General features: G+C 39.3%; 1 protein-coding gene across 5 annotated transcripts in view; it reads left to right on the forward strand.

Moving 5' to 3' along the window:
* The window catches only part of cux2b (cut-like homeobox 2b), a 250329-nt gene that overhangs the window by 95333 nt on the left and 131309 nt on the right, over positions 1-23687 (forward strand). For 4 of the 5 annotated variants that reach the window (XM_057831042.1, XM_057831044.1, XM_057831043.1 and 1 more), the window contains exons 2-3: positions 3326-3436; positions 11754-11801. In XM_057831042.1, coding sequence (XP_057687025.1) covers positions 3326-3436; positions 11754-11801 — 159 coding nt within the window. Of the gene's footprint in view, positions 1-3325; positions 3437-11753; positions 11802-12285; positions 12328-23687 lie in introns of all 5 variants that reach the window. The other variant, XM_057831046.1, reaches the window with a different exon arrangement.

The raw sequence follows: 23687 nt of genomic DNA on the forward strand, positions 1-23687 counted from the left end.
CTAATGGACAAAATCATGCATTTAAATCTGGAAAAAATAAAAACGTTTTTTAGCAGTGTTAAAACTGCTCGCATGGTTTGAATCAGTGTTGTTTTTGTCAACGATAACCAGTGTTGTTAATAACGGCGTTAGAATATAACGGCATTACTAACGGCGTTATTTTTCTTCAGCAGTGAATAGTCTAATTAATTACCTTTCTCGGCAACGCAGTTACTGTTACTGAGGCGGGAAAGGCATGCGTTACTATTAAAGTTGCACCGATACCGATACCAGTATCGGCAGGAGGCGCCGATCCGGCCCGAATTGGTGGTATCGGTATCGACGAGTACCAACATTTAGGGCGCCGATACCATCTACTGGCATCACTTGAACGCAAATGTACTGTCCTCCCCACGAGAGCTAACTTCCCAAAATCCGATGCATGATATCTGTATGTCTGTCTCGAAATTACCAAACGAAATGAACTCCTTCGTCTTCAATTTTAAGGATGCAAACCACAACGCATAACCGCGATGTTACGCTGCTCATCTAACATGCCATTCACAATCGATTAGCATGCGTATGCTAACGCCTGCTATTATAGCGCCGATGGGATCAGAAAGCTTAAAACCGTGGGAGACTAAGCAAACTCATGGTTTCATGATGAACAATGAGTGGCAAATTAAGAGCGCCGTACTTCAAACTCGTCCTGTTTATGAAAGTCGATTATCATATGTGTAGTGCAGTAATGAGCAGAAGTGACTTCTGTGGCCAGAAAACACTCAAGCGGCGCAGCCGCAGCGCGCACACTAGATATCATCAAATAGCAACCTAGATGTCCTATGTTAGATCCCATGCTAACTCACGCGCGCACACACTAGATATCATCAAACAACAACCTAGATGTGCTACATTAGGTCCCATGCCATTAGCTGCGTGAGCCCAGAGCGATGCGTAGTCCATATACTACATTGATGAATTAGAAACCGCCATGACTGAATGGAAGTTAAGCAGGCCAGATCAATCCATACCAGTGACTATAGATAATGCTGCAAATATTGTTAATTCAGTACATGTTTTAGATGGACTCGGACCACAAATAGGATGTTTTGCTTATATGGTAAATATAGCTGCTAAGAGAGCTGCAGCAATCAACAGTGTGCCCCACTTTACAAACAGTAAAGATTATTCTGAACACTTATATACAAAATTTCTTCAGATCAGTAAGAAGTAAGCACATAAATATTATGCACGAAAATGCTTGTTTATATGATGTTATTTTTGCTTGTCAGCAAATAATAATAACAGTAATAATAATAATAATAACAGTTGTATTTTCTGTTTCAGAGCATTTAATGTATTGAATTGTATCGAAAATCGTACCAAACCATGACTTAACTGTATCGTTGCATCCCTTATATATATATATATATGTCCCAAAAACCCTTTAAACTTCAGATTGTGTGACCTATTTTTTATTTTATTTATTTATTATTATTATTTTTTAAGAAAAAAAAACAAAAAACATGAAAATTATCAACAGTTGCTTTGTCAAGTAACTAATTACTCTTACATTCAGGTAACTGAGTTACCAACGCAATTACTTTTTGGGAGAAGTAATTGGTAACTGTAATTAATTACTTTTTTAAAGTAAGATTAACAACACTGACGATAACGATGATGAAAATATTTCGTCAACAAACCATTTTTTCACGACGATAAAGTCACGATGACTTGCTGAAAACGTGTCGAGATGGATGGATGCCAGTTGTCATCTGACGACACGAGAACGAGATGAAAATTCACCATAGTTTCAGTCATAAATTCACAATGTGTGATATTTTCTTATTGTATGTGTAGTTAGCACGTATTTAGCAGTGTTTGGTCATGTCACTCATGTGACATGCTGCACCTCCCCGCCATTTTGAAAAGCTTATATAACGATTTCATTTGGACACTTAAATAAACTGACAAACAGCGCTATGCTCATTGCATCGGCACATTTGAAATTATTTACTGTACCATAGTAAGCATTAAAATCTACAAACTGGCATTGTACAAAGCAATGGCTAGAGGCCTTAAAACCTCATTTGACAAGTTGTAAAAGTGACGACTTGAGTAAAATGTAGTGTGATATAGCGTTGCAGATTTGAGTCCTCCAATTTGCTCAGTGACTTGTCAGTCCAGGGACTTGAACCTGAAGCCCTTCAATTAACAGCTCTGACCGACAGCCTGCCACTATCCCACGAGGCCGCTGAGGTTGAAGCCTCATCCTGTCCTTTTCCTCTCATTTTCAATGTGTGAGGATTTATCTAATTGCCTTTAAGTAAGACTGCAAATGTATTTAATTAAAATACCGTCCATTTATTTTCCTGTCTTCATAAATACATTGTTTTAATATAATCCCTCTCACTTTTTTTATTGTACTCCAACGGTAACAAGAAAAGCTTCTCATCAGTTATAATGACTCAGAGTTTAAAGTGAAGAAAAGGTGAGCATACAGCTGTCTGTTCACTCAATACTCGGTATAGGAGAGTAGATTCTAGAATCGCCTTTTTTTTTTTTATACTTTGCTGAAAGAGCCGGGAATTGGATGACTGATCGATAATATTGGATTTTCGGATAGCGTGCGGGCAGCCGAGTCCAGCATGAATGCAAGGTTCTGATGAAGGGCCTGCTGCACAGACAGCTCTGAATAGTGGATCAGACATGTTGCCTGGGTGGAGCTCTCATTTCCTATCACACTGACATGTAAGCAACCAATGCGCAGCCAATACGCAAGGGCAGTCGTAGCTAAGGGGTAAAGCAACGGGGTTGGCAACTAAGTATTGAAAATGCGTTCCTAATCAATGTAACGATAGTTGAAAATGAATGTGACTTCTAACTGAGGCTTTTGTATCGGTATTTTTATTGCGTTATGGGTGTATTGTTTAAATTAGGTCTTGTTTGGACTTTGAAACAGTCCTTCAATTAAGAGGAGGCTTTATTACTTGCTAAGGGTATTTGTCAGGTTATTGGGTTTCCACACGTGACTGCCCAGCCTCTCACTGGCGCTTGCTCTATAGCGGTTGCAAGTATATTGATTATTTCAAATACTGATTATCTAAAAGGCCTTGTGCTACAGTAGGCATTGGATTTATTTTGGTTAATTATTTATGGGCAAACACTGCCTGTAAGTATCCGTGCTGCTAGACGATCATTATTACAATAGTAATATTCACTCTCTTTTCATATTGCATTGTAGATTTATGCGTGCTCTTTACTGGACGAGGTTTGGCAGGCTAAATTGCCCTCTCTTTCCACTTTGTTCTGATCACCACTGCGCTTGTCTTTTGTCTGTTTGCAGAGGGAGCTCAACTCTGTAGCGTCTGAGCTGGCGGGTCGACAAGAGGAGAGTGAACATTCTCATAAGCATCTGCTAGAACTGAGCAGGGAGTTCAGGAGAAATGTACCAGAGGTGAGCTACACATACTAATCTACAAAAGTAGGTGCCACTCAGACCCTTTAGTGCAGGGAGTTCTTTTGTACAAGGTGCATTAGTACAGTATATATTGGCACTTAGCGATACTTGAACGGTGAGGGTCAAGACAACCCTCATCATGCCATGCTATTCCATGATGTGAATCATGTTATACCTCAACTAGGATGCAATGGATGCTAACGTTTTATTTATGAACTAACATTAAAGCTGTTAGAAGAGTAGGAAGTGTACAGTCCCTGACAAAAGTCTTGCCGCTTATCCATTTTGTAGAAATAATTGCTAATAACCTGACTTTTAATTATTCATTTGGTTTCAGAAATGGCTAAGACCCTCCCAAATGATGTTGAATGTACAAAAATATATTTGTTCCACTGAAAAAACATTTATCATTTAATGAAGACATAAAGGTCAAATTTTGGCAAGACAAAAGTTTTGTCGCCTACAGAAAATAGTGTGAAAATTGAACAAAAAATGTACTTCAAATTAGGGATGTCCCGATCCAGTATTTTGCACTTCCGATCCGATACCGATATTGTTTTGCACTTCCGATCCGATACCGATACTGGCCGATACTGGCCTATCTGAGCATGTGTTAAAGTTTAAAGTTATTTAGCCTCCTTACTTAGTTGTCAGACTCATGTTGAAAAAGGTTTTAGTACTCTTGATAACAACTAGCCAGCTGAATTAGGTGAGTTTGAATAACACACAACGGTTGGTAACAAGAAACTGATCTGTTTAATCAGTGACAAACACAAAACATTATAAATAACAAACAGAAATGGCATAGTCAGTCAGTAAAACGTGCAAATAATATTGTAAACTGTCTTAAAAAAAGCAAAACACACCAACAACCTCAGTGGAAAATCCCACAACCCCCCACAAGCTATTAGATGCTTTTAATGTTTCGTGCATTAGTTACAAAAATTGTATAAAAAGCCTGTCAGGTTTAGATAAACGACTATTTCAGTAACAAGTTAACATTTTAAAACAGTAAATAAAATACTCAAGACCCCATTCTGTATCAGCAGCTTTAAACTACATTCAATTCATTTAATTTTGCGAATCAACTGTTAAAGTTGTTAAAATTGCTCCCGTTATTCCATAATTTCCCTTCTGTCTACTTTCGACATGTGAAAGTTTAAAAACTGTTTTGAAGATAGATTCAAGTCATGATTTTGCTGATTTAGGAGTGTCTTAGATAAAAAGTTAATTAGGTTCGCTTGGAAGGTTCACAACAGCCTGCTAGGGAAGTCTCCTGCTTTAAGATGGCAGCTGTTTACTAACGCAACTAGTTTTCAATACTTCAATGTTGCTAATGCCGTCGAGGCTGTCATGGTGCATGTAGTTCTATATACATATGATATCTATTATTTACAGTAAAACGATGTAGACGTAGTTTGTAGCGGCTGTCAGCAGCAGTCAGGTATTCTTGTGTTTTTTATCCAGCGGCATGAGTCGAGCTGAAGCCGTGAGTTGAGCATTGGCATTACCCGGGTCTATGACAAGCATGATGTTTACTCTCGGGACGCAATGCGTCCCAAAGACCTCGCTGTGTATTAGTTCCGCTTTACTTGACATATTTCAATAATAGGAATTTGGATGTTTGTGAATCGTTCTCGAATCTTCCACAGCCGAATCGCTCAAGGATGTAATGACGGCTGGGCATGTTGTACCGTGGTTCTAAGTGTTTTATGGTGCGTCTTTACTCACGAGAGATAATGGCTCGTCATCCAGAATGAATTCTTCGGCAATGACTCTTGTTATTCCCTGGGCTTTGGGACTGTCGAGTGCCAGTTTGTAACGCATAGCAAAAGTTTCTGCCAGTGTTAGTTGCGTAGGACCTTTCATTTTGTCTTTGGTTTTCTTAACATACTTCTTATATTGTTTGTGGTGATATTTCGCTAAATGCTTGATTAGGTTGGTTGTAATAAAACTTCTTACAGCTTTACCACCACACTTGACTTTATTGCGGCATATGTTGCACTCTGCCTCTTTGTCTTTGTCGTCCTTTAAGGTGAAATGATCCCACACAGCTGACATTTTTACTAGGGCTGTCAAAATTATCGCGTTAACGCGCGGTAAATTTTTTTAATTAATCATGTTAAACTATTTGATGCAATTAATGCACATGTCCAGCACTGTCCCATGTCAGACAGTATTCTGCCTTTTGGTAAGTTTCACAGCAAGGTTTTTTGTGCTGTCTAGCAGCGAACTCTTGTGGTCGCTTTGCGACATGGTTTATTGCTTTCTTGCCAGTTCAATATGGCTGGATGACGTCTCGGGCTGACGCCTACGTTGTAATGTGCTTATATGATCCTTGGACAAGATTTGTCTGTAAGTATGGTTGTTGTAAAGAATGTACATATTATGTTTGTAAGCGAAATGTTATATTTTTTGTATGAGACGCTTTTTGTTTATGTTTAGTGAACCTGTATAGCATGCTAAGCTAACGTTGTTGCTAATGCAATGCTTGTGTACTTTTTTTTTTGTAGTTTCACTACGGTCTAAAGAGAACAATGGTTTGAGGCCATTTTATTAATAGATCAGATAAAAAAGGAAGAAGTCTGATTATTAAGGTGTCGTTCACTAGCTGTCTAGCTTTGGAAAAAGTAGACGCTTCCGAGTGAGGACAGCATAGACAGATTTAAATGACAGTAGAGTGAAATGCCCACTACAGTCCTTATATACCGTATGTTGAATGTATATATCCATCTTGTGTCTTATCTTTCCATTCCAACAATTTATTTTACAGAATATATATATAATTTACAGAAAAATATGGCATATTTTATAGATGGTTTGAATTGCGATTAATTGCGATTAATTACGATTAATTAATTTTTAAAGTGTAATTAACTCGATTAAAAATTTTAATCGTTTGACAGCCCTAATTTTTACCGAGAAAGTGTCTCGGTAAATTGGGAGATGGTAATGTAAATGTAGTGTGTTGAAGGTGTGCTGTAAAATGCAGACTGGATTTTAGGGAAACCGAAGCAAAAACTGGAATGGATTATGTAAATCTGTGCACTGGAAAACCCGGATCGGACTTTAAAAAAAAAAAAAAAAACTGGATCGGAACTTTGGATCGCAATTTTTCCGTGTTGGGGGGTCTGATACCGATTCGCATTTTTTTGCCCATATCGGCGTCCGATCCGATCCAAAAATCGGATCGGGACATCTCTACTTCAAATACAAAAATATGTTGCATAACATAAGCGAATTAAGTAGTGGTGCTGTGAGATCAAAATTTAGTATTTTGTATAACTTCAATGGGCTTCGGCAAGGATTCATACAATTTATTGATGAAGTCATTGTATAAATCGAGTACAAGACGTTTATATATAATATATATTATCGAATTTTCGTGAATTTTATCGCAACCAAAAACAATCGTAACAACAATAAAATGGAGAAAAACAGGCAAAATAGGTGTCTGTTTATGTAACATATTAAGTTAATCAGATAACTGCAGCCAAACAACATAATTTGGGGGGAAACATGTCACGCCTGAGTCTAAATCACTCAATGAAAAATACTGTGATATATAGTCCTGATCATCTACTAAAATCAAATCTGAAATATAAAGGTATTTTCTCAATGGACTTTTTTTTTTTTTTTTTTAAATAAATGAACCTTGCAGCCATATGCTGTGGCTCCACTCCACTGCATTCGCCTTTTCTAGCCCAAATACGCAGTGTAGCGCTGTAATCTTGTCAGTAAAATACAGGCATTTAAGACGGGATCAGGCTGTCATCACTGGCAGCCCAATCCCCTTACCTGGGGCTGTGGGAGCTCACAGTCTGGATCCTGAGCTTTAACGCAAGCTACTGGAAAGCCCCACTTTTGAAACATTCCTGCCCAAACCCTGTAGGTTTAGCCGCAAATGCGCACACCATGTTCGCGCATGTAGCCAGTTGAAAGATGGAGAACAACACTGTATATGGCGGAAAAATCTCAGGTGACTTAAAGTTGCGCTCTGAGACCCTGATTTGGCCAAATTTCGAAATTGTCCTTAGTACATTGTATTATACATCATGAGAAACCTTAAAATCTCTAATTTCTGGGGGAAGAAAAAATTTGAACAGGAGGAATTTTTTGACACCTTAAAAGTAGGTCAAATCAGGTGAGTGAAAAATAGAAATTTTTGAGACCTTTGAAATTTTCTTTAAGTTTCTCATTTAAAAAAAAGTAGATTTTATACACCCATCCTGGTACATAATACATAAGGAACACTTCAAGATGGTCGTTTATAATCCAATATGCATGCACCAAGACAGGGGTCCCCAACCTTTTTTGCACCACGGACCGGTGTTATTTGGGTCTTTTTTTCACGGACCGGTGTTTTGACAAATTTTGTTCTGTGGTTCTGCGCATGCGCGTAACGTTAAACATGGCCGCAAATGCAGCGATTCCAAAGTAAACACTACAAATTTGCTTCAAAGAAAGGAATATTAACTTACGTTTGATTATGGAACGGCATGCAGAAAAGTTCGCCTCAGATACATCCTGCCACGTTAGCTGCACACAACAACATCACACCACTCTCTCACCATTAACGACTTCGCCTTGTCGTTAAGCATGAATTAAAAAGCCCGCTTCACAAAGATACGATGTTGGAAATTGTAGCAATGTTTTCAATGCTCTCGTAGCGATGTCAGGATATTCCGGAATGACTTTAATCCAGAACCTCGGTAGAGTTGTTGTCTCAAATGTACGTTTAAGGTTGCCGTCATTTGCGATCTCTACAAGCTGATCCTCCTGTTGGATAGACATGCTCCAATAGCTCGGTTTATTCACAAATGGGTCAGAAATCCACTCCTTCGCAGTTCGTGGGTCTTCGAGGTTTTAGGCCTATCTTCTGGCTCGTCAGGTGCCCTTTTCGCCGTAAAAAATATCTCCAAACTTGTCTTTTTTCCAGTCATCTTCGCTCGTGTGTGGGGGTAATTATTTCCGGGAACAAATGTGCTGCGCCCGGGCCCTAGTAATACGTTATTATTGAGGACAAGCGCACATAGATATATCATATACACAAAACAAGATGTACTGCTAGCAGTCCAATCAATGAATTTCTATGACGACATTCTAATATATCCTGTAGTATTATATCTACAGTAGACAGGGATATTGGTGTGTTAAGTAGGGGCACAGGGTTAATTCGGCCAGAATGCGGTTGTTAATAAATTATTATTTCTGTGCGACCCAGTAGCAAATGCGCCACGGACCGGTACCGGTCCGCGGCCCGGCAGATGGGGACCCCTGCACTAAGACATGTGGGTGGATGTACATTAATAAAGGAAATTGGTGTGTGAGTAAATGTAGATTTAATTTAGCCCTGTGTTTCATTTTGTAAATAAACGTGGCTAAACAGGGAGTTAGCTGTATAGTTAATGATAACTTTACTGTATACATTTTTGGATTCGGCTTGATTTTAATCTGTGCAAAGAAAAACATTTCCAGGGGAATCTTAGGGTTTAAATTCCAATATCATAATATTTTAATTTTTGCTGTGGGCTTTTAAAATACTTTTTCAATTATGATTAAAGAATGTGAATGCAAGATAGTGAGAATAAAAGGCTCCATATGCATAAAGGGAACATATAAATCTGAGTATATAACACTCTTTATTTATTGTATTCATCCTTGAACCGTAGGACCAAGGCTTTGTGATTTACCGTAATTTCCCGAATATAAGGCGCACCCGTTTATAATGCGCACCCCAAATTTACTTGTAAAATCTAGGGGAAATTATTGTACCCGTTTATAACGCGCACCCTAATTTTAGCACCAATAAATAGAAGAACAGAAGAAAACAGAGCCCGTGTACAGATACAGAAATGTCATTATACTGAATGGTGAAACACAGCACAAACATAGCATATTGGTAGTTCAAAACATTACCATAAACTGACAATATTTATGGTAGTAATATGATTCTCCAACTTACCAGAATCTAGGAGAAAACAAAACAGATGTGACTTTTCTTTTGAAGGCTGCTGTATAACTTGCTCATTTCATCATGATGAATCAATGTTTCTTCCATGGATTGCTACGGTAAAATGAAAGTGAGAACGTAAGTCGGAAATCCGAGAGCGCTCATCGCTGTCGACACGACAGTAACAATAGGAACTATTGTTATTTGGGTTTGAGTTTCCCGAGGGACAGATATAGTTGACGGACACACACAGGAAGTTTGTTGTTACGTTTGTTATGGTCCGAGTTGCGGAGCTGCAATAAACGTTGACTCAAATGAGTTCAAGAAACTAAATTCTGTGCTTTATGAAGAGTGAAAAAATCAGAATTTAACACAGACGAAATCATTCGGCCGATCAGAGTGAAGTATTACCGAAACAAAATGGTGACGTCACGTACCGTAATGGTCGGCAACGGATCGCCGCATACGTTTTTTCAACACAACGTGGCCGTGTCAATAAAAAAAATCGGTTTATACATGGTGACCCAAAAAAAAGTTTACACTCAGTTGACTGCTTGTTTAAAAGCCATTGAAACATATCTAAATAGGTTGTCATGCTTAAGTGATTCATTAAGGTCACTCAATGCAGCTGGTAATCTCTCGTCTCTACAATTCCTGTGCTTCTGCTGAAAATGAAGAAAACTTTAGCTGTAACTGAATTGCTGCGTGCCGGTCTGACACCTACTGAGATTGCAGCAAATCTGAGAATATCCAGATGTGCAGTCTACAAAGTTAAAAAGAAGCTGAAAGATACTGGAACAGCCTCACGAAAACCTGGGTCTGGAAGTGCCGATCTGTGCGGACCAAAAAGTTGATTGACAAGGTGATATGTGGCCACCCCAGAGTCCACATCTCAATCCCCTGGATTATAGCATATGGGCAACTGTGGAGGACAGTGCCTGTAAGAAGCCACAAACTTCTGTGGCAGCCTTGGAGAGGTCCATTGTTAGATCTTGGGAAAAGATGACAGCATCCTACATAAAGAAGACCTGTCAAGCGTTCCGCAGGCGCCTGGAGGCTGTTGTGACACTTAAGGGAGGACACATTGAAAAATAGAGTGTACTGTACATTTTCTTTACAATAATGTATAATTTGTGATTAAATTCTAATTCTAAGCTGAATAAACATGGCATTTAAATTGTATTATGGCAGTGTAAACTTTTTTTTGGGTCACCCTGTATATATATACATATAATATATACACTGTATATATTTCTGTTTCCATCCATGTACCCGTTTATAATGCGCACCATGATTTTACAAGTTGATTTTTGGGGAAAAAAGTGCGTGTTATTCGGGAAATTACGGTAAGCATCTAATGTATTTAATACATCGATATCATCCCATAATAAGAAATCCAAATGGCAACAAGTGTCGAAAAGATAGTGGATCGCACGCAAGTTAGTTTGCTTGTTGTTTCCATAATTCTCGCACTAGCGTTCGATGAACGTGATGAACGAAATAAACGTCTTTTTGTGGCTTTCTGGTAACTCGAGGTGAGAGCATAATTAGAGATACGATGATTTAATGAGATATTATCATGTACTAACCTTGTTTCGATCCAAAAACTCGTGTAGCATGTAAGTGTCAAGACACAGCTGTGAATGGCCACAGCCGGACTTTGTGGAGATTTAATGGGTGAAACACGTTAATATAACAAGGCTTGCGATGCAGAAGTCACGGACAAGAAGGAGTGGTCGAGATTTTCTTTTTCAAATATTTACCCTTTTAAATGTTTTTTTTTTCCAATTTTTCTTCGTTTGGATCGATTATTAATTATCTAAAATATCGGGGAAAATGCGACAGCAACAAAGAAATACTGTAGATTTAAGCTCAAGTTTTGAGGTAGATATCCGTGACCTATTTACAGACACCATTTTTTTCATTGTGACGTAATTTCTTTAAAAGTTTAAAATATTCAAGTGAATAATTTTTATAAAGTTTTTTTTTTTTTTTTTTTTAAAGTAAATATTAGAAATCAATTAATGATTCTAGGCAAAAAATGATAGGCATTTCGAATAATAAATATAATTACTTACCTTCTTTTTATGGCTTGGTTGAAACAAAAGTGGTTGCGCAGTGTCTGTAAACGGGGGTCTCCAGGGTAAAACGGACAAATTAAAAATAGTCCGGGAGCATAATGCGCCATGAAACCGCTATGGCAGCATATAGACATATTGTTCTATCAAACACAACAGTTCTTTTGGCTTAAAATACAGCAGTTTATTCTAAAGAGGGGTGCAAGAGCAGAAACTGCTCTTTCAGCCTTGTGTGTGTTTTCTGACATATATACATATATTAATTTTTTCCCCTTGCCCGTAGGAGGTCCGGGAGATGGTGGCACCAGTTCTCAAGAGTTTCCAAGCCCAGGTGAGTCCTAGACCTTTCCGGTTTACAAAACAAATGTTCAAGTCATACCAACAATGAAGAGGGAAAACAATGAGCCTTCACTTTTTTTGATTTTCTTCAATATATTAATAAACAATAGGTTAAAAAAACAACTGTTAATGGTTTGATTAGGTCATCCATCTGATCAATGGTAACATTTTATTTTGGACAAGAGAAAAAAATGCATTCAAGGGGCACTCTAGACTTAATATTCCAAGTAGGGCTGTCAAACGAATAAAATCTTTAATCGAGTTAATCACAGCTTAAAAATTAATTAATCGTAATTAATCGCAATTCAAACCATCTCCAAAATATGCCATATTTTTCTGTAAATTATTGTTGGAATGGAAAGGTAAGACGTATGTATATATACATTCAACATACTGTACATAAGTACTGTATTTGTTTATTATAACAATAAATCCGCAAGATGGCATTAACATTATTAACATTTTTTCTGTTAAAGGGATCCTCGGATAGAAAGACTTGTAATTCTTAAAAGATAAATGTGAGTACAAATTATAGTAATTTTATGTTAAACCCCTCTGTATGTTTTTGTTTGTATAAAATTTGTAAAATTTTCAATCAAAAAATAAACTAATAGCTCGCCATTGTGGAAGGTAGTGATTTAAATACACCACAAGGTGTCAGGGGCAAGTTTTAAATTAATTAGAGATCTAGCCAAGTTTTTCTAGTGTGTTTTGCCCCTCGACTGACGCCATAGTTTCCGAGTTTATTGTACCTTACGTTCATTTGAGTGTTGACTTCACAACGTACGAGACCTCTGATAGTTTGTATATTGTGACTAAATATTGCCATCTAGTGTATTTGTTGAGCTAAACGAAATGTTTGAATAGAGTTTGACCAAAGTCTGAGTATTATTTTGCATAGCTATTTTGATTGTGAATGCCAGTTCTCTTTGCATTGAGCGCTTTTCTTTTTGAGAACATTATTATTTTTTTAAGAGATAGGAATATTATTTTTTGTTGTGCTTTCAGTAAATGATACTGTAGCGACTTATCTGTTCCGCCCAAATGCATGATGGGAAGTTGAGCAAGCATGACTGTCAGTGGTGGCTGCAAATGTTATATCTTATCTGTGTTGTGTTCAATACAGGGTGTTAAGAAAAAGATCATCTCCTGTCATTCTTCCCCACGTCGCTCGCCACAATAGTTATAATTGTTGTGGAAGAGATGCCAAAGCTTATGCCAATAAATAGCAAATGCCAAATCATTATACATGAAACGGCGCCATTGTAGTCTGTTTGGGGCAGTGGGTCATTCCGCGCATGGGTTAAATATTTTAACTAGGGCTATCAAACGATTAAAATTTTTAATCGAGTTAATTACTGCTTAAAAATTAATTAATCGTAATTAATCGCAATTCAAACCATCTATAAAATATGCCATATTTTTCTGTAAATTATTGTTGGAATGGAAAGATAAGACACAAGATGGACATATACATTCAACATACGGTACATAAGTACAGTACTGTATTTGTTTATTATAACAATAAATCAACAAGATGGCATTATCATTATTAACATTCTGTTAAAGCGATCCATGGATAGAAAGACTTGTAGTTCCTAAAAGATAAATGTTAGTACAAGTTATAGAAATTTTATATTAAAAACCCTCTTAATGTTTTCGTTTTAATAAAATTTGTAAAATTTTCAATCAAAAAATAAACTAGGAGCCCGCCATTGTTGATGTCAATAATTACACAATCCTCATGGGTGCTTAAGCCCATAAAATCAGTCGCACCCAAGCGCCAGCAGAGGGCGACAAAACTCCAAAAAACACAAGTAACAAGTTGGAATTGCACTGTGCTGTCATTTTAATCTGTTTGAGCGGGGCATGTGTAATAATTGCGTCAAATATTTTAACGTGATTAATTTAAAAAATTAATTACCGCCCGTTAACGCGATAATTTTGACAGCCCTAATTTTAACGTGATTAATTAAAAAAGTTAATTACCGCCCGTTAACACGATAAATTTGACAGCTCTAATTCCAAGCATTATTTTTGATTCTGTCTCTGGAAAATTAAATTTCCTCAGAAACTGCTTATATTAATATTTGTATGTGGATTGTTTAAAATTTAAATGGCGGGACTTAAAATGTCCTCCTATTCTGGAACGACCAAATTGTTTTTATGTCTTGCTGGAAACACAGATTGATTATGACATTTCCACTGATGGCCATCATCACTGAGACCGCTGAGCTTCTTTCTAGCAATGATTTAATACATACAATGGAGGAATCCATGGCATACTCTTCATCTTACTACTCATTGGAAGCTTATTGACTGATGCCTTTTCTGTCAAAGTGAAGTAGCATCTATCTGCCATTAGATGATCAGATATCTCGCTTCTCATATTTTCTTGCCGAGACAAGCCCTCATTTCCTGTTGTGATGGTGCATTCGCTGTGCCCCCCGTCTGACGGTGCCATATTGAAAAAGTCATCTGATACCTACCATGTCTCTGCTCCAGCCATTAAACCAAGGTCATAAATCACATTTGTGTGCTGCGTTATGGTCCGCAAAGCAGACACTTATGGAAATGATACCGCAAATATGTTTCCAGCCTTTCTTGCTCTAGCCTCAAAACTCCAGCTGGTCGCGAAGCATGAGAACATTCGGCATGGATCGTTCGCCTCTCTCGGAAGTGATTATTGGCAGCTTCTTTTTTAATTCTTTATAATTGACTATGTCCAAGCAAGCACGTTCCCTGGCAACATCTATCAGGTTCAATACGATACTCTGCAATGTTGGCTGATTTGCGCGCTAATTCAATTACTCCAACTGTAAAGTTGCACAAATATCAGAAGCAGCCTTCCATATCTTTATTGTGCAAACAGGAACCCACAGGATTAATTTAAGCCCCATTGATGTCTGACAACTGGGAGCCTAGAGATGTTCCATAGTAGATAAAATAGATGGCTGATAATGAGCCATGATTTCATCCTTCCTTTTTTCCCTTTTTCGCTCTAGGCCTCCTTTGGTACCTTTCCGCCTCTCTTGTGTAACTTCCACTGGCTTGTTGACAGAAGCAGTTTCAGCTATTATTTTGATTATGATTTCCCACGAGCTTCTCTCTAATCCTCTGGTGTTGTCTGATACACTTTGACCTTATTGGTAATGTCAAACAGCTTGCAGAGGCTGGTGAACTTTACCCAGCGGTAGTTTGCGACCTCGGCGTAAGCTCTGGGACCTCGACCTGCTGCTGCAGGGGAAGACTGGCGACAGGGTGGAGCTTTGGGATGGACTGACGCTTCCTCGCAGCTGGGCTGTACAGGTGGTACAGGACATAAAAGTCCTGGAGTGTTTGTGAAGATGAATCTAGAAGTGGGTCCTGGCTTCTACCACCCTCCACCCTTCAATGCATCCCAGTTGGGAGACCCAAAGGAACGCCTCGTGGTGTTTGGACCCTCATCATGCCACTTCTAAAGGAAAAGCCAAATCCTTTGAAGTGTTTGCGACATGACAGGTTTCTCTCTTTTCTTATTCATTTCAACGTTCCCCACCCACTTTCCCTCTCCGCTCTGGTCCAATCTCGCCGTCTAATTATCGCTAACCAGGCGACTGATTAGAAACACGACCTAGTTTTTCCGCGAAGGAGGAGAAAGGGTTAATCCCAGAGCTGGTGACTGTCATTGGTCGCTTCCCTCCTTTTTCTCCTCTTTTCGTGCTGCGATTCTTTCTTTCCCTGGAAGTTTGCTAATGAGGTCCCGTCAGAGCCGAAGAGAGGTGTTAATTTGGCCTTGTGAAGTAGGAAGGAGATTAAGGACAGTGAGGAACTGAGTTTACGGCTTAAAATACACCGCTGTCCTTATTAATCCACTGGGCCCTCGGAGACCGGCGTTTCTGGATTTATAATGAACACTGTTTTTTAATTAAGGTAAGTTTAATAAAAATTGACGGAAGAAGAAGAGTACATGGTTCTTCTCTCTCTAGTCTCGGGCGTGCCTTTGGGGGCTTTGGGATATGACTGTTATTTCTCAAATAACTGACGGTTGGAGAATCGAGCTCGCTGGAAAGCACGGTGTTCGTTCACACAACTTTCACGCGACTCCATGCAATTTACACTCTCCTCTCGCTTTTAAGTGTAAACTCCCCTCAGGAAAGACCTTTGTAAGGTGTAGAAACAGAACAATGTCACATTTCTCACGTGTCGGTTTCTTTTGTCGCCAACAATGTGGATATCAGCCTCACATTAACAAGTATTTTGTTTCTCTCCAGTCCTGTTGATAAATCTAAGGATAGGTTCAAACCCCAGGTCTTAAAGAGCATACGACAGGAGAAAAAAAAGTCTTAAATAGCATTATTATGTGAATTAGAATCATATTTTGAGACGATTCAACTATATACAACAATTTAGCAAAACGCAGATGACAAGAACTTAGTCTTTTAATCTGCCAGTTAGCCACGCCTACCATTATAGGGCTCTAGCGTCCCCAACAGGTGGATGACGTCAGCGGGAGAATGGGCTCATCGGTTTTACTATTCAGCCCATTGAGGGGGAATTATTCAGAACGAGGAAAATGCGACGAAGAGAGCCGCAAAATGTCATTGTTTCAGTCTCTCTACTCCAATATTTTTACAGGATATTCTTTTCATCCAAGTATTTTCCCCCAATAGCTAAATAAATGGCTTGAGAAGGACCAGTCAGCCCGTCGAGGGAGAACTATTCACAACGAGGAAAACGCGACGAAGAGAGCTGCAAAATGTCATTGTTTCTGTCTCTTTACTTCAATATTTTTACAGGATATTCTTTTTATCCAAGTATTTTCCCCAATTGCTAAATAAATGGCATGGTCATGACAAATAACAGTCTTGTGCTAAATGGAATATGAAATAATAAAAATGCACTTATTCAGGACGAAATGGCAAAATTACTCCATATTAGTCAAAACTGTTGACTTCACCTTTACTGTCGCACCTCCCGAACGATATTTTATGACACCTAAATCGGGCATATGTCATTTCCCTTCCCCGGCTTCGGAGAATGTAAACAAACCAAGATGCGTGACAGCTAGCCGACATGCTAACCCGAACCGAGTGATGTTTCAAAGTCTTCGAAGCGGAAAATCACACACACTGTAACTAGCCCGGATTATTTGACATGACGACTGGGTTGTCGATTGTCTTTGCGGATTGGAAAACCGCCCGGCGGAGAGCAATTTACAGTTCGTTCCCCGGAGGAGGGCGGCTGCAGTTGTTGTGCAGCTAACGTGCAGCTAATGTGCACGAGGAGAGCTTTTTACATGCCTATCAATGATCAAACGTAAGTAGTCCTTTATTTAAAGAAAGTTTGTAGTGTTTACTTTGTAATCGCTGTATTAATATTTGACATAATACAAAACAAGATGTTTACTCACTTCCTGGTAAGTCCAATGGTCCCACAGTAGTAGGGCTTGGCCAATATCCACAGTGAATGGGAACCTTTTGAAACTCCAAAAAGGCGAACACGCCTCTCCCTCATAAAGCAAGATTTTTCTGCAGCCGTTTGGCTGGCGTGATGCGAAAAATAAACGTATTAATCCGCAAAATCAGCTGAATCCTTAGTCCTCATACACAACAGTACGGCTGTTTAGTGAAGAGGACGCTTTCTCCCGTACACGTCACAGGGCCCTCCTCCTCAATGCAAGAACGAAGCCGGAAGTGTCAGGGACGCGGGCAGGCAGGCAGGATGTGTGGACCCAATTGCAGGGAAACAAAAAGCGAGGCAGATAGGGCGGTGCAAAAAATGATTTAATTAAGGCCGACAGAAAAAACAAAGTACAAACCAAAACTGAGGTGATTCCAAAAACACAGCAGCAAAGAAAACTCAGGTTACTAACAAAAGGCTGGGTATCAAAAAACTTACTTGGAACACGAGGGCTTGGAGAGACATAGACGCTGACACTGACATAGACAATGACGCAACCCGGAGTGACAAGAAACTGGGTCATTATATACGCAGACAAGGGGTAACGAGACGAGGAACAGCTGGGTAACACAGGTAGATGCAGATTGCAGGATACACTGGGAAAACACACACAGGTGAGAGCAATGGGTAATCACAGGGACAAGTCACACAAGGAGAAACCAAACACAAAACCTAACAGGAAGTCACTCATTTTCATGGCGCGGGATTCAAAAAACTAAATAAATATAGCGATCGCTTCCACACACATCCAAGCGGTCCATATCATTCAGGAGCATAAAATACCGTGTGTATTATGAAATAAACATGTTTTTTCGTGTCACATGCACTTTAATGCACAATTCCGATTTTTTTGGTCAAATCTGTTTTTTTGGGGTGCCCGTTTAGACTGCCTTTGTCCATTGAGCCTGTTCAAGTATTACGCATGCGCATTAATCCGCAGTCCGAGATGCGCTGACCAAACTGACCCGCATGCGCAGGAGGCTGGAGCATCAGAACTTATGACTACACATGATGCACACACATTCGGACAGTTTTCCCTGACTCTCGGCCGTGTAAGCAATCTTGAAATATTGCTCATTTGGAGCACAGGAAGAAAACGGAGTATTCTCAAGTTTACCGCACCCCCCATTTTAATTTTTTTTATGACTCTTGTCAAGCCCAGGTCTTCCCTAAAAGCAGCGTTCAAGCTAGGCGCTAACGCTAATGCATAGCTCCATCGCTACGGTAGCGCCCTGCCTCTCCTGCTCCTTGCGGACGTACCGTAATTTTCGGACTATAAGCCGCTACTTTTTCCCTCATTTTGAATCCTGCGGCTTATAGTCCAGTGCGGTTTATTTGTTTATTCATTGGGTTAATAGGTAACACTTTATTTGACAGCGGCGTCATAAGACTGCCATAAGACTGTCATAATTATGACATGACAAGTCAAAAGGAAAAGAAGAAGAATAGACTATCATGGGCATTAATATAACATATGACAGATGTCATTAAAGGGATCTTCTATTTTTAAGACAAGTAATTCTTAAAAGATAAATGTTAGTATGAGTTATAATAATTTGATATTAAAACCCCTCTTAATGTTTTTGTTTTAATAAAGTTTGTAAAATGATTTTAAGTGATAGGTCGCCATTCTTGTTACTTCGCAGTGCGTGACGTCACCGGGCCTGTTGCCGAAATTCCAGCGTGTCACTCGTTAGCTTTCCCAACATGTCGTCAGTTCTACCCTTCCTATTTGAACCAGATACGTGCATACAGGCACCAAAAAGGGGGAGAAGTTATGCACATTTATTCACTAAAAATAATTATTCCACCTTGACCACTCACTTCACTCCCCTTGTTTCCATTTGACTGGAAATTGCATCCAAAAGCAGCACATCGTGGCATTTTACTTCGCGGGTTTAGGCAGCAATAAGCAATTGTTGAACACGCTACACATTTGGAAAGATCCCAATGACGTCATCACTGTGAGCCCGCAAACCATGGCGCCAACTAACGGTCAAAATATGTAGTAAATATTTTAAAATATTGTGATTGATTTAACATTTTATGTGTTTCTAACAACATATGTTAGTACAAGAGAACAATTGTGGTTTATTAGAGCCTACATGTTTTTAAGGTAGAGGTTCACTTTAAGTGTTATCCGACAAATTATGTCACTAACTCCATTTATGTCCAACTCTAATCTTTTACATCCATTCAAAAATGAGATAATTTGCCAGATGACACAAAATGACATCTGTCATAAGCATTCATTCATGCTCATGGCAGTCTCATGTCATAATTATGATGGTCTAATCACAGTCTTATGGTGCCATTGTCAAATAAAGTGTTACCAAATACAATAACTAGCAATTAACGAAACAACTGGAACAGTAACTGAAGAAATAAATGGCACAGAGCATGAATGTTGATTGTTAGTTGCATCTGTGGCGCTGCAATGCATGCTAGGAGGCATGTTGGAAGACAACAGTGTCAACAAAATGACATCCGTCATAAGCATTCATTAATACTCATGGCAGCATCATGTCATAATTATGATGGTCTTATGACAGTTTTATGGTGCCACTGTCAAATAAAGTGCGACCAAATATCAGAGCTAGCAATTAATGAAACAACTGGAAGAGTAACTGAAGAAATAATTAGCACAGAACATGAATTTTGAATATTTACATCTGCAACGCTGCAATGCCTGCTAGGAGGCATGTTGGACGACAACAGTGTTGACAGCAGAGGTTGATTGTCTCCTGCAAGAGAGCAGTGATGGCTAAATGAAGCTTCTTGAAGCACTGAAGCCTTGCAGCCAATCGGTTCAAAGCTTCATGATGGTTCATTTGGTCTTATGACAGTCTTATGATGCTGCTGTCAAATAAAGTGTTACCGGTTAATATCTATTGGTGTAAATATGCCATAAAACAGTGAGGACAGCTGCGGCTTATAGCCCAGTGCAGCTTATCTATGAACAAATGCAGTTTTCGTCTAAAATTTGGTGGGTGGCGGCTTATAGTCAGGTGTGCTTTATAGTCTAGAAGTCTATAGTATAGAATTCCGATTTGGGGGACTTGACTGTTTAGATCGCAGCCACATTCTGGAAAAATGTAGCTCAGATCAGATTTTCACCACAAATGAAAGTGACCTAGATCAGATTTGAAATGGTCCACTTTTATGTGACTATTCTTGTTCAGACCATCAAGTTAATGCCTCACTTGAGTCGGAAAATTTGTGCATTAAGACCTGCGGTATGAACCTAGCCTATGACAAGCCGCCATCTATGGAATTTTAACTCCATTGAAAGCAATAGACGTCCAATCCATTCGAACAAGGAGGAATGTACCAATACTCATTCGCTGCCAACCCTCCTGGTTCAAATGGATTGAATGTCTTCTTGTGATAAACTATTTTTCAATTCACAGATAAAGGATGGAACGAGCCACATGAAATGAAATGAAATCCCTGTGAAATAATTTTGACTTGTGCAGATGGAGAGTCTGACAAATAGTTTGTAACATGTAATTAGCAGCTCTATTGGTTACATTACATTAACCCCTCAAGCTCAGGAATCATTATTGGCCCTCGTTATCTACCAGCAAGGTACACTGGAGCTGAGTACACATCAAAAACATCAAAGTGCTATTAAAGCTCTGCAACTGGCGGTGGGGGCCGGTGGACACCTGTTGATGAGTGTAACTGTGCCATTTTTTCCCCTGGGGTTGGGGAGTTATTGGGGGAGGCAATGTTTTTTCGTACTTTGTTGTTGTTTGTTTGTCACGAGTGTCACTGAGCAACTTCCCTAAATGGGTTCTGTGCCTATATGATTTAGGGTCATGGTTAAGATACAGTAGTTATGGGTTTTGCACTATTACCAAGGATTAACTGCTTAAAATGGTCCTCCCCTACGAGTGAATCCATGCATGTAACTCATTTGCCAACATTGACAGACGTCCAATCCATCTTCACAATGTAGTACATGTTGTAGTCAGTTGCAACGAATGAGTAAATTGGAGCAAAACTACCCTAAATGTTAATATAGCAGGGGCTTAAATCCAGTAAACACTTACACTTTTTGAATATTTTTTCATTAGTTTTTTTGCAAAATATTGTTCCAAAAAAATTGTTTGAATATTCTCTTAACACACAGCAAATACAGTATTTTGGCAAAGTTAATTTCTACATGAACTAGCACAAATTGCAGTTCACAAATTTTAAAATAAACTGTTCAGTTCATAGTTCATAATTCAATATTTTGAACTGAAGTTCATGGTTCAAGAAATTCACTTTTGTAGTTCCGTTCTGTTCTTCTCCCCAATGATTGCAGCAAGCTATTATTGACTGAGTCGATATAGAACCACAGATAGCCAATATTTTGTTTTAACACTGAAACTGTTTCAGATTCACCTTCCTATTCAATTTCAACTCTAAGTCAGTACTGACCTGTTTGTAAAACTTGCTTAAATGTGTCGGTACTGGGCAGGTTTTCTGCCAGATTTTCCATCCCATCAGAAAGTCCAACTTGGCGGTTCTGTGCATAGGTGTAATGTTACAAACAGCCGCGAATGCAAAGTAAACACCAAAAACTTTCTATAAAGAAAGGAATATGCACTTATGTTTGTCACTGACGCACACAAAGGAAAGTTCTCCTATCAACATCCTACCATGTGGCTGCGCTCAACTTGACTGCAGACAGTTTCCTCACCGTTAACGTCTTCCCCGTGCGGTTAAGCATTTATTTAAGCCGTATTCATGTTGCACATGTATGCTTGTTAGGTTTTGTGTTTGTTTTCTCCTAAGTGTGACTAGTCCCTGTCATTGCCCATTGATTTCACCTGTTGTAACTGCTCCTAGTGTATCCTCCAATCTGCATCCTCCTGTGCTCACCTGTTCCTCGCTGTGCCGTTACCCCTGGTCTGTGTGTGTATATAAAGTTCCGGTTTCTTTTCACTCCTTGTTGTAAGTCAATGTCAATGTCATTGTTGAAGTCCTGTCCAAGCCCTCGGGTAGTAGTCCCTCCGATAAAGTAAGTTTTGTTTGAACTTTGCCTTTTTGATCCCCAGTGTTTTTGGTTGTACTTTGTGTTTTTGTTAGTTATTATTAAAACGTTTTTTTTTTTAGATCACCACCACCTGCATGGCTGCTTTTGTTTCCCTGCATTTGGGTCCACACAACTTGCCTGTCCGCATTTTCTTGACATACTGTATGCTTATGATGTGACTTGTTTATTTAGCACCTTTGAATAATATTGAAAGTCCAACTGAATTTAAAAGAATGCTTATTCACCACCATAAAAGCTTTGGGAGCAAAACCTACCTTACTTGCTAAAACAAGGCAGCCTCTGTGTGTCAGGCCTGCAATCACCTGATGATCAGTTCAGGGTGTACACGTGGGAATGGCTGCAGTTTTCCCCATGACCTGAACCTTGATAAGCAGTGTAGAAAATGGATGGATGATGGATGATTCCTGTTATGGAGAGAGCAGATTATTGACCTGACCTGAGTCTTGATGTCGGAAAGTGTTTGGGCGAACTGCGTTGCGTTGCACTGAGCTCGCCTTTCCGTGCGACGATGTAGACAAACACCCTCTTTGATCATCCACTGAGAGATGAACAGGTCTTCCTCCTTTTTGATTAATTCCTGAAGGAAATGAACATTTCTCTTGAATGTATGAATACGTTATGAGTAGTGGAATGAATCCAAGTGTAGAGGAATGATAATTAATTACAGCCCTGTGATAAAAGGCTGTGGGTGTTATGACGCAAGCTTCCTCTGTGTCATTATGAGAGGCTCCGTAATTACCTTTCTGCACAAGCCAACGCTCCTGGCGACGCTGGCGGTGAGAGCGGCGCTCACTCAGTGAGTCCAACGGTCATAAAGCTTTTCCATGCCTAATTGTCTGAGGGGCTCTATGGCACTTTCATAGATGAGGGACCGCGCCGTTGGGTAAAATGCTTGGCGATGCACCAGCTTTTCCAGCTCAATGAAGACAGATCTTCATTATGGGCTAAACATTGCGGTTATTAGCTACAGATTGCTCAAGTGGATGGCTAACTTGGGAAGGTGGGCTCGGGATGAATGAGCATCAACATCCATTTCAAAGCAATAGTTTCACAGAGTTTCTTAGCATTTTAAAGCCATATTTTTGCACCACTAAACCAGATCCTTTTAAGATTTTATTCATGTCATCATCAGTGTTGTTAATAACAGCATTATAATATAACGGCGTTACTAACGGCGTTATTTTTTTCAGTAGTGGGTAATCTAATTAATTACTTTTCTCATCTTGGAAACGCCGTTACCGTTACTGAGGACGGAAAGGCATGCGTTACTATGCGTTACTATATTGGTCAAAAAGTCTGAGGGAGACGGACTCACCGAGACGACAGAGCAGAGCAGGAGTGGGGAGGAGGCAAGAAAGTTGTGACGCCGAGCAAACGCGATGCTAGGTA

The sequence above is a fragment of the Corythoichthys intestinalis genome, chromosome 3, assembly GCF_030265065.1.
Source record: "Corythoichthys intestinalis isolate RoL2023-P3 chromosome 3, ASM3026506v1, whole genome shotgun sequence".
NCBI lineage: Eukaryota > Metazoa > Chordata > Actinopteri > Syngnathiformes > Syngnathidae > Corythoichthys > Corythoichthys intestinalis.